Source organism: Nematolebias whitei, chromosome 21, assembly GCF_014905685.2.
Source record: "Nematolebias whitei isolate Nwh7 chromosome 21, NemWhi1, whole genome shotgun sequence".
Lineage (NCBI taxonomy): Eukaryota > Metazoa > Chordata > Actinopteri > Cyprinodontiformes > Rivulidae > Nematolebias > Nematolebias whitei.
Window position 1 is genome coordinate 31,724,756 of NC_056518.1, and position 12,405 is coordinate 31,737,160.

Consider the following 12,405-nt stretch of genomic DNA (forward strand, 5'->3'; position numbering starts at 1 on the left):
CCATCCATCCATCCTTTCATTATCCTTCCATCTATCAATCATCCATCCTCCATTTATACCTGAAAGAAACATCCACAAATCTAAATCTGACTGTCTACCTACCAACTGTCCATCCATCATTCATCCATTTATACCTGAAAGATACATCAACAAATCTAAATTTGTCTGTCTGTCTGTCTGTCTGTCTGTCTGTCTACCAACCATCCATCCATCCATCCATCCATCCATCCATCCATCCATTTATACCTGAAAGATACATCAACAAATCTAAATTCGTCTGCCTGTCTGTCTGTCTGTCTACCAACCATCCATCCATCCATCCATCCATCCATCCATCCATCCATCCATCCATCCATCCATCCATCCATCCAACAGTAAAATGACCACAGTATTAATAATTTCTTAATGGCACTGTATGTTCCATTGTGAATAAAATATGGGTTTATGAGATTGTATTTTGCTTCTATTTACATTTTACTTGATGTCACAACATTTTCTGTATTTGGGGCTGTGAACTGTATTTATCTGGAGTTGCCACAGCAAGTCATCCTCCTCCATCTCACCACAATCCTGTGTCCTGCTGTCCTCATACATGTCCACAAGTAAACAACCCATTAGTTCTGAATAGTTTCGTTTTGTATTGGATCTGTGAAACTTACGTTGGATGGCTCTGAGGCGAGGCAGCATAGATGGACTGGCTGGAGGGCTGGAACTGCTGCTGAGCAAACTCCTTCGATGATCACGAGTGGGAGATGCCTGCACAGTGATTTTGTGCTGAAAATCTAACAGATTCATTAAAAACACATTTATTTCCTTTTCAGTACAGATGTTGTCTGATTACAAGAGCCATGCAAGTTCAGCTAATTTTCAGCATAAACACGCCCACAAAGTTCCTACAAGACTTGGTGCATACACCTTTTGAACTAAATGAGTTCTCGGGCCATGCAAGAATAAAAAGCCATAATTTTCTTTCATGTTACAGCAACAATGAGAACAGAGTTCTTAGCGTCTTGTAGAGTATAAACAAGCATATTCTGGAACCACTTTTGAGAAGAAACTTCTTCCAGCTCAGTTTGTTGTTTCTGTTGAAGTTACTAGTTTATGTCTGTGTTTTGGACATTAAGTAAAGAAACCTGTTTAGCCATGAAGTGCTGATGATCTGAATACACAAAGATGCCATAGCGGCGCTCATGATTTTTGCTGAGCATGTGTAGCATTTATGTGAAGCCCTGATAAGATTATAAAAAGTATCAAATTATCTTTTGACTATGTCACAGCGCCGTAGCTTGCTTTCCACACCTGAAGGCAAGCTGATCCTGTTTCCATCCTTGAGTTTAAGGCGGTTGCGGCGAAATTTGCCCTGCCTGCTCTCCACACGAGGCTTCTCCTGGTAAAGCTGATGAATGATGATGTTGAGCTCACGCTCCAGGATGTGGATTTCCCTTTCGGCTAATTCCTGCTCTCGTCTTCTTAAAGCCTCCTCTTGGCACTTCTGCTGCAGTGCTGCTCGGCTCAGCTCTTCCTCCCACGATCGCAGCTCCTGATGGGGTAAAACAACACGAGAACCTACAGCTGTTGTCACATCTCCACGGACTCCAACGTCAGGAGGAAATGGTCATTGTACATTTCCCCCTACAGAAATTCTTGTCTCGTCATTACCTTTTCCTTGGTCCTAAGCTGGTCAAACATTTCCTGGATCTCCAGTCTCCAGTCATCCTGCAGAGAGTGGAATGATTTTGCTGGCATTTCAAAGAAGCCCGACTCTTCAATAGATGTGAGCTGATCCAGAATAGTTGAGAACTGTGGCCGAGAGTGAGGGTCTGAGCTCCAACAGCCTGTGACAAAAGACAGAAAACCATTTTAGACATTTGGGCTAAATTTGCCTTAAGCTGAAATGTTTTGGTTCTTTAGATATTTCAGAGCCAAAAAAAAACATTGTTTGTTTGTTCGCCATCAGTCATATCATTTAGAGGCTAAAGTTTTTGCACGAGACAAACGTAAGAATTGAGTGGTACGAGTGGAAAACTACCTGTAAGACACCACTTGGTCACTTTGAAAATTTAGTCATGCCTTTCGGCCTCATTAATACTCCAGCTGTTTTCCAAGCTCTAGTGAACGATGTCCAAAGAGATTTTCTCAGTGTTTTTGTCTATTTATCTAATATTCTAATCTATTCAGAAGATCCTCAACAATATCAATCCCATGTAAGAGCATTCCTCCAACGCTTATTACAAAATCAACTTTTCATCAAAGCAGAAACATGCGAGTTCCATGTGACTTTCCTTGGGTTTGTTTTTGAAAGTGGGCAGTTCAGGGTGGATCCAGACAAGATAAAAACAGTGGCAGAATGGCCTACATCTGAGAACCACAAATAGCTCCAACCCTTCCTAGGATTTCCCAACTTCTATCGCAGATTTATCCACAACTATAGCCAGACTGCAACCCATTAAGACAACTCACCTCAACCCTGCAATCATTCACCTGGACACTTGAAGCCAACACTGCTTTTTGTAAGTTAAAACAACTATTCACCTCTACTCCCACCCTCTCACCTTGATCCACAGGAACAATACACACTGAAAGTTGATACTTCAGATTGGGGTGGAAGCAGTTTTGCCTCAATGTACCAAGTAAGATGGAACGTTGCACATCTGTGCCTTCTTCTCCCACCAGCTATCCCGATGAAAAATCTATGATGTTGGTAACGATGAGATACTAGACATAAAGCTTGCATTAGAGGACTAGAGACAATGGCTAGAGGAGTCTATACACCCAATTCATTATCTAGACAAATCACACAAATCTTTCATATCTGCAGTCATTCAAGGGACTCAAAGCTCATCAGGCTCACTGGTCATTATTTTTGCCAGATTCCAGTTTACTATTACATACCGACCTGGTTCTAGGATCGTCCATATCAGACGAATCCAAGATGTCCGAGAACGTCCTACCTTCCTTGTGTTTCATCAGTAGGGTCACCTGGGATATTTAGGGGGTCATCAGACAGGCCCAACAAACACAACCAGATCCAGGATCAGGACCACCTGACATTTTGTCCCAAATTCCATTGGAGTTCAGGTCCTGCGATTGATACACAATTCTAAAATATTTTGTTATTCAGGTTCTATTAAAAAAATGTTCAATACAAAAATACAGGTGTATTCAGGTTCTAATTAAATGTGGAACTTTGCTCATACATACTTCTGGTGGCCATCCATGTCTCAGGATTTAAGGTAGTTTCTGTCAGACTTGTGCCCAAAATAAGAGTAGTAATCGACCACCTGCTGGTCTCCTGCTACCTCTACCCATCCCTGGTCATCCCTGGTGCCACATAGCTACTGACTTCATCACTGGGCTGCCCCCGTCCAAAGGAAACACAGTAATACTCACCATTATTGACCATTTTTGTAAAGTTGCATGTTTTGTTTCCCTTCCTAAGTTACCTACTGTCTCAAGACTGCACAACTTTACACATTCTTTTGATGCCATGGAATCCCTTTGAATATAGTCTCCAACTGAAGAACCCAATTCATATCACAAGCCTGGAAGGCTTTTTGCAATGCTCTGGGAACATCTACCAGTCTCACATTTGGCTACCACCCTCAATCCAAAGGGCAGACAGACAGATGTAATCAGGAGGTGGTAGCAGCATAAGGTGCTACCAGGTATACCAGGCCATCAAAATAACTATCCCTTCACTTGGAGTTCACATCTCGTCGAATATGCCCAGTATACAGTAAAAGTTACAGTATAACTTCCTCAGCCACTGGACTGTCACCATTTGAGGCATCCTTGGGAGACTCACCTTCTCTCGTCCCCAGTAAAGAATCAGATATTTCTGTTTCATCTGTTGAACAACTTCAGTTGTGTTGCAGGATCTGGTGACAAGCAAAGGCAGCTCCTCTCAGAACCACAGACAAAAACAAAAGAATGGGAGACAAAGGCAGCACACCAGACCCACAATATAAAATCAGCCAAAAGGTATGGCTTTCCATACGAGACATTATACTTAGACACCCCCAGAAAATTGGCTCCCAGGTTCAATGCTACATTTTCTGTCAAAAAGATAGCTAATCCTTATGCTGCTAAGCTCAAACTTCCCACCATGGCCCTGAGGAGAGGACTAATCTCGACCCCGACCTCATCACAGCACTTTATAGAACCCAACCTGAGAAGCGGCTAAGATTACGTAGAGGTAATTTTTGAGAAGGGGGTACTGTTAGGATTCCAATGTTTTTCCACTTTCCACCTCCAGTTTCTGTTAATGGGTGGTGCTGGATGGCTCACAGCTGTCACCCATGACAGCTGATCATTACAACCACTACTTAAGGCTGTGTTGGACCAAGATTCAGTGTTGGACTGCTGGCTGCCATATGGTGATTTAATCGACAACTTCTGAGCTAGAAGAATAATATTCCTAGAGCTAACTTGTGTTTTTTACTTATAATGTGTCCTCACAGTACCCTTGTGGTTCTTCCTTTAGACCTGAACCTGGTACTTCTCCCGAGTTCCTCCCTGGTGTGCTTCATCATTCTAACCCTGAAAAACCTCAGAAAGGTATCACCAACGCAGCCTTCAACCAAGCTACTTCACATGAGCTACGAAATAACCCGTGGATCTTTGGACCTGGAATCCTCATCAGCTCCTCTCCAAAACCTAAGAGCCACATGTAAGAACTGTCTTGATTACATAAATAAGTCCCTATAGAATGATTAGTTCAATTAGCTTTGTGGGGATGTAGTAGAGTGATGTCTGAATGTGTATGTGGAAGTAAATGAGGGCACAGATTGTGTTGTAAAGAGCTTTGAGCATCTTCATTAGATAGAAAGGTTCTATAGAAGTACAGTCTAGTTACCATTTACATAAAGGATGATCAATTTCCTGTGAAACCTCAGTACTTACCTTCACTTGTTGTCTACAGATACTCCAGTATTCTTGTAACATTCTCCGTTACCTGCTTAATAAACTGCTTCCCTTTTTATCTGGTCTTTGCAAAATACTTTTGGTTCTCAGAACATTGATCCATGTGTAAAAAATATAGTTATCAAAATGACATCTAGTACCTAAACTTTACTTCAAAAAGAGAACTGTGATCTAAATGGGATTTGCCTGGTTGAATAAAAATGAAAATAAATGTCATAATCCCTTTAAAAAAACATATTTATTGGAACACAGACCGCCTTGCTTGAATCTCTCAGCAGAACATAATTTTGTTTACTTACTGTCCATAAGACGTGCAAAAGGCTCAGGACAAGTGGAGGGAACGGGCAAAGCCAGTTTGTTCATTGCCACTCCGTAAGCAACTGCTAGACCATCTATATTTCGAAAGGGAACTTCTCCGGTCAGCAGCTCCCACAACAGCACGCCATAACTGTAATGATGAAAAGAACGTCAACCGACAATAATGAACATGTAAGGACCTGAGACCAGGGGTGCCCAATACGTCAATGGTGATCTACTGGTCGATCTAAAAAGTATTATGGGGACATCTCATAGCATTCAACAATAGATGTCGGCCGATCATCCATCTATGAAATTTGTCTCGATTGACAGACAGGGCAGCCAGTCTGAGGCTCCGTTTACATGACGTGAAACGTTCGGCCGTTCATTTACACGAGAACAGCCTCGTTCTCTCTGAAACCGAAGGTTTCTGAATCCAGGTCTCAGAGTTTCAAGGAAATCCCTCATGGAGGTATGAAATACTCCAGTTTTCTGCACTAACAACAGTTATAATAAATAACAACAGTTATAATAAATAACAGTTATACTAAATAACAACAGTTATACTAAATAACAACAGTTATACTAAATAACAACAGTTATAGTAAATAACAACGGTTATAATAAATAACAGTTATACTAAATAACAACAGTTATAATAAATAACAACAGTTATAGTAAACGGCAGAGAGCAGAGTGTTTTGTGCTGCTCAGCTTTTTTCAGCATGTAGGAGCAAAACTAATAAATCCAGGCTCCAAAGAGACGTTAGTGTGTTCACCAGTTTGGAGATAACTGTCATGCAGATGCTGCATGCGCGGAGGGTTGCCAGATCATTTTAAAATGTCTTAATTACCCCATCCTTTTCTGTGCACATGTTCAACAAACACAAAACACACCTCCTCTTAGAATATCTTTACTCAGCACATATGACCGTTTAGGTCAAATTACTATCATTTTAAAGCCACAGTACTATAGTTCATCATGTCTTATCTGGCAACCCGACTGACATGGAAACTACAGCGTTTTCATGTAAACCAGCTCATTTTGTTTATTACCCCCAATAAACTTTGAAAAAACACTGAACATTTCCAGAGGTTGTTCTCGGGGCCTTATAGTAGGTAGATCACTTTGACTTGGTTTTAAAAGGAGCTCGCATGCTGAAAAAGTCTGGCTGAGATGTTCTGTGATATCTTCTACAGAGAAAAAGGCTTTACACATCTGGAGATCTCATGAACCACTGAGTGAGACCAAATGAAACAGGCCGAATGCTCATCAAACTCGTTTAATTTCAGCAAATGTTTTGCAACATGCTCATGAATGCTCGATCAGAAAATTATTGTCATAACATCAAACGTGTGATAATTTTGTTCTGCTGTTTATTGTTGGATGTGTCAGATAGTCTAATTTATTGGTCATCCTCTGGATTTATGAAACCAGTAAGAATGAGTTGTGTCCGGATACAGTTCTACCCTGATCTAGAACCAGTTCTTGTTGGTTATTATTGCATTTTAACATAAGTAGTCAGTCGGGGGGGGGGGGGGGGGGGGGCAATCTGTGGACAGGTCATGTGCACATTGTTTCCTGCTCAACCTCCCATCCCTGCCCACCTCCACACGTCGCTACCCTTGGAGAATGTGGACGAGCGGATAACTTCTGGAGCCATCCAGGCGTACGTCCCGGCCGCGCTCATCTTGGTGGTGCGGTGCCACTCCCGAGCAAGACCAAAGTCCGTTATCTTCAGAGTCTTGTTGCTGACGTCTTCCATCTCAACCTTCTCGAGGATCAGGACTGGAGCAGTGAGCAATGGTGGAGATGGAGGGAATGTGGTTAAAAAACGGGAAGGAGGGCGGAGGGTTTGGAGGGACGGGGTTCGTGCACGTTGGTGGTTTAGATGAAAGTTTTCAGGCAATCATTGTCAGGATTTGAAATGTTGGGAGAGGCAGCAGTTCCACAATGTATGATGACACGCAAAATAAAAAGCGAAACAAGGGGAGGAAAAAAAACATGGTGTGGTTCGTGGGAGTCCATGAAAGATTCAAAGGATAAAAGCAGAGAAGAGCAAAGAGAAACCAGGAAACAGTGAGCTACAAGAACAAAGCAAGGCAGAGATGAAAAACCCTCCATCAGCGCTAATAATTCACTTTATACCTCAACAGCCAAAGCTTGATTCAAAACTCTAATAATGTAGTTTGATGCATAACAAACCCAAATGGATAAATAGGCCTTGAACACCAATCAGCTGCATCCAGTGAAGTGGAAGCCTTCAGCAAGCTGTGGGGCCCATCAGACTTCATCTGCACTTTGTGCAGCTCTAACGCTCCAAAAGTATTCACCCTCGAAGTCCTTCAAGTCTCTGACACTTTGAGTTCCTGACGGGAAAATCCAGACTGCTTAGAAATACAGTTTTTATATTTGTTTGATCAAAAAACGAGTCAGACTTTTAGAACTATTTCAGCATGAAATAAAAAATAATTTAAACCAGAGAAATTGCGTTTACTGTGGAAATGCAGTGTGAATGTTTATTGCTGAAGAACTTGCTGAAAAACAGCTGAAATTAGCTTAAAAAAACATGCTGAAAATGTAGATGAAATGGAAGAACAAGTCTAAAATTAGCAGAAGAAAGCAGAAAGAACACAAGTTTGCTGAATTAGGTTTAAATTAGCAGAAATTAGCACATAAATTAGGAAATTAGCCAAAAAAAGGGCTGAAAAGGTGGAAAGAAGCTTAAACTACCAGAAGGAAGTGGAAAGAGCTGAAATGAGCTCCAAATAGATGGAATAAGCTGAAAAAGCTAAAATTAGCATAAAACGGCTAAATAGTAGCTGAAATATCAGATAAAAGCTTAAACTAGCCAAAAAAAGCTAAAAGGAGCATAATAAGCTTAAATTACCATAATTGATAAAATTTTATTAAACCTTTATTTAACCAGATTAAAAAAACTGAGATCAAAACCTCTTTCACAAGGGTGACCTTGTTAGAAGTTAATTTGGTTAAAAGTATCAAAAATTACCATGAAAAACTTGAATTAATTAAAAAATTAAAATAAAAAAAGTTAGTAGAAGTGGTAGAATAAGCTTAAATTAGCATAAGAAAGCAGAAAAACACATTTGCCCAATTAGCCTGAAAGAAGCAGAAACGAGCACAACAGTGAAAATTATCTGAAAAAAATTAAATTGGCAAAAACACAGCTGAAAAGTAGCTGAAAAGGCAGAAAGAAGCTGAAATTACCAGAAGGAAGTGGATAGAGCACATTTTTGCTGAATAAGGCTGAATTTTTTTTTAATTTTTGCGACGTATGTGGAATTAGCTTAAAAAGCTTAAATTGGCATAAAACAGCTAGCTGAAATAGCAGAACTGAAACTTGCAGAAATAAGCTGCAAGGAGCAAAACAAGCTGAAATTAGCAGAAAGAATTTAGAAGAATCACAAAAATGTTGTAGTTAGAAGAAAGAATCTAAAAGGAGCGCAAAACAGCTGAACAAACATCTGAAATTAGTTGAAAATAGCTGAAAAAAGTTGAAATTTACAGAAGGAAGCTGAAAGAAGCTGAAGCAGAACAAAATGTGGAAGGAGCAGTAAAAGGTTGTAAACACATCTAAAGATTTGAAGGATCTAAAATGAGCTCAATTCATTTTCTATGAGGAAAAAAAAGTCAGAAAAGGCTAAATATTTCAAAAAGCTAAAGTTGCTTCAACACCAAAAGTCACAGCAGGATTGTCCTGAAAGAGCTGAACCTTTTGATTCATGATTTGTTGAAATAACACAAAAACTGTGGAACGAGAAAGAAACTGAAAAACGTACGTAAGAAACACGGATCACGATATCGTGAATGCTTCAGAAGAAATCACACGATGACTTTTTTAATTTTAATTCTTTGAGTCTTTTGTTTAAAAAAAACCTCCACATTTCAGCTTAAACAAAATGTTTATTTTAAAAAAGGTATTTCCTCCCATTAGTATGTCCAAAAAGATTTAAATTTAAAAATTTCCAAGACCCTGCAGACCACCGGACCCTTCGGCTGACAGTGAGGCCTTGTCTTCAAACTTCCACCGGCTGCTCGTGGCAGAGCACGGAGGTCTTTTTAATCTTTTGCTTTGTCGTTTTCTTTATTATTAGTTTGTTTTAACGGTTTATTTAAAACTCTGGTATAAACACTAGTTTCTGATCTCTTCTTTACTTACAGCAACCCGGATCTATGAACGAGCTGAAGCAGCACGGTGCACCCGCTAATGTCGTCCTGCTTCGGGATAAACGGACGGAAGTCAGCTCTGAGCTGCTGCGATGCTGCGATGCTGCGACGCTGCGACGCTGCATCCATTTTAACACCCAACGTTTTCTTGTGCACATTACAAGTGAGGTTTTGCTCTTTACAGACAAACGATTTTGTCGGACGAGATGAGAGGCGGGACTCGGCAGCGACTCCAGCCGAGGAACACGTCCCTCTGATGGGTGCGAGACGAACTCGATCTCTGTAGATATTTACAGAGACTCAAATATAAAGAGCGGAACAGCTAATTAAAAAAATTAAGATACGAGGATAGAGGTCAAAAGAAAGAACATCACCGAGAGGAATGCATTATGTTATGATCTGATAAATATGAGATTAAAAGTTGTATTTACAGAGGATTGTAATGTGGCTGGGCGGCACGATGGAGCAGTTGGCAGAGCTGCTGCCTCTCAGTGAGAAGGTCGTCGGATCAAATCCCAGCCCAGTGGAGTTAGCTTGTTCTCTACCTGTGATGGACTGACCTGTCCAGGGTGTCCCCCGCCTCTCCCACAGTGACTGCTGGATATGGACACCAGTGACACCAGTGACCCGAAAAGGAAGATGCGGGTAAAGATGATGGATGGATGGATGCATGGATGGATGGATGGATGGATGGATGCATGGATGGATGGATGGATGCATGGATGGATGCATGGATGGAATCAGGCTGATTTTTCCCCTCAGGAACACGAGAGTGTAGTAAAGTTACTGAGGTTATGAGAACATTTGGGATTTTAGGCTTTGTAAGAAAACATCTGTTCATTGAACCGAAATAAATAAATAAATAAAAACTCAGAGGAAAATAAATGTGTGGTTGACTTTTCCCCACAAGACAAGAGAAGTGTTAAAACAAAGTGTTTGAACAAGCTGCAGACGTGGTTTCAGCTGCTGCTCTTCAGTTCACGGACGTTTTGAGGGAGAAGACTTACTGTTGCTGGACTTCAGGTCTCGGTGAATGACGGGGACCACGGCCTGGTCGTGCAGGTAGAGCATGCCCTGGGCGATCTGCACCGCCCAGTCCACCAGAGCACACGGGGGGATGCGTTTCCCTGCAAGGGCCCGGTTCAGAGCGCCCCCTCGAGCGTACTCCATGACCAGGCACAGGTGGGGCTCCTGGAGGCACACCCCCAGCAGAGCCATGATGTTGGGATGGTTGAGCATGGCGAAGAGCTTGGCCTCCTGACGTACGCTCTCTAAAGTCTGCGCCACGTCCTCATCGGGGTCCCGGCGGGCTGCCTTCACTGCCACCTCTGAGCCCCGCCACACGGCACGGTAGACCTTCCCAAACCCCCCGATCCCGATCATCTCCTCCAACGTGAGCTCCGAAAAACTGATCTCCAGGACTGAGGAGCAAAGAAGACACAAAAGCAGCCCAACCCCGATCATACATGAACCCTCAATAAAATGTTCAATATCTGTCATGGACTCCTCAGAACTAGGACCTGGACCTGGACCCTCACCACGACCCCAATACAGGACCAGTTCTCCCTGGACCACTTTTCTAAAACATGATTGTTTTATAGATTTAATCTACTTAAATCAACAGTTTTTAGTTAAATACAGGACCAAGTCCTAAATTATGGGTTCCAGATTCCTACCAGACCAGACGGACCTGATCTGAGACCTGGTCTGAGACTGGAACTCCATGAGGGACCTGCTGGGGTTACTGGTTTTGACCCTGAAGAGTATCCAGGTGTGTGAAAGAAGTCCAGCAGCTCATGAGCTGCTGTCCAACATTCTGGGTTTAAAAGGTTCTGATAATCTGGACTCTGCTTTAGGAAACTGGATCCAGTTAGAACCATCCAGTGGTTCTGAAGTGGACTGGGTTTAAATGGTTCTGGTACTCTGGACTCTGCCTTAGGAAACTGGATCCAGTTAGAACCATCCAGTGGTTCTGAAGTGGACTGGGTTTAAAAGGTTCTGGTACTCTGGACTCTGCTTTAGGAAACTGGATCCAGTTAGAACCTTCCAGTGGTTCTGGACTGGTTGATGTCTCCATACCGCAGATGTCCCGGCCCGTCAGTGAGACACATCCGGGACATCCTGCAGAAGGATCTACTCTGAGTTCTGGTGCTGAAGCTGCGGATGCTGGACCAGCCTGTCTGTGCGCGTGCAGGTGTGACGCAGCATGAACCCTGACCGCAGTGAGGACCTGTCTCTGTCTCTGTCTCCGTCCCTGTCCCCGTCCCCGTCCATGAGGAGCAGACTGCAGGTACTCACGGTGCAGAGGAGGGACGGGCTGCTCCTGGCTCTCCCTCAGGCCCTGCTCCTCCTTCCGGCCACTCCGTCTGCTGACGTAATTGGACGGAAAGATACCGACCCGGTCCGCTATCATCCCGGTCCACCAGCCCTCATCCCCGGACACCAAGGAGTCCTGGGACAGGACCTCCACCCGGTCTCCTGTGCAGAGGCTGAGCTCATCCTCCGCAGTCGCTTCGTAGTCGAACACGGCGGTCCAAACGGCTGCCACGCCGGCCCGGTTCGGCCCAGCGGAACACATCTGTCTCTAACGTCCTGGGACTTACTCTGCTGTCCACCGCGGGTCTCAAGACGTCCATGGACGCGATCCATGAGGAGATGAGGACCCGCCTGAGGCCGAACCTGCGTCCACCATGCAGACCTGCAACCCCAACAGCTGGTCCCCGCTCCACCCGGAACCTCTTAACCAATCAGGACAGCGCGCCTGGATGCCCCGCCTTCCTATTGGTGCATAGACACGTCAGTAACTCTTCAGGCCCCGCCCCTCTTCGATTCAAGACCAAACAGGCTGGTTAGTTTTCTTCAAACAGCTTTATTTATTTGTTACACCTCCTCCAAAACAAAAACAAACAAAACATTAAAAAAAAAAAAAAAAAAAAAGCTTCAATCCATGCACAGTCTCCAGAACCGAACAGAATCAGTGCTCTGTGGGTTCTGAA

The 12,405-nt window shown here is 43.0% G+C and overlaps 1 protein-coding gene across 1 annotated transcript in view; it reads right to left on the reverse strand.

Moving 5' to 3' along the window:
- Window positions 1–12,125, reverse strand: part of map3k9 (mitogen-activated protein kinase kinase kinase 9) — a 16,202-nt gene extending 4,077 nt beyond the window's left edge. Inside the window, exons 1-7 of the mRNA XM_037694658.1 lie at window positions 11,708–12,125; window positions 10,417–10,830; window positions 6,829–7,009; window positions 5,223–5,371; window positions 1,660–1,835; window positions 1,300–1,540; window positions 660–782 (exon numbers count right to left, since the gene is read on the reverse strand). Of these exons, the coding sequence (XP_037550586.1) occupies window positions 660–782; window positions 1,300–1,540; window positions 1,660–1,835; window positions 5,223–5,371; window positions 6,829–7,009; window positions 10,417–10,830; window positions 11,708–11,987 (1,564 nt within the window). The 5' untranslated portion in view covers window positions 11,988–12,125. The remainder of the gene's footprint in view (window positions 1–659; window positions 783–1,299; window positions 1,541–1,659; window positions 1,836–5,222; window positions 5,372–6,828; window positions 7,010–10,416; window positions 10,831–11,707) is intronic.
- Between the last annotated feature and the right edge of the window lie 280 nt (window positions 12,126–12,405).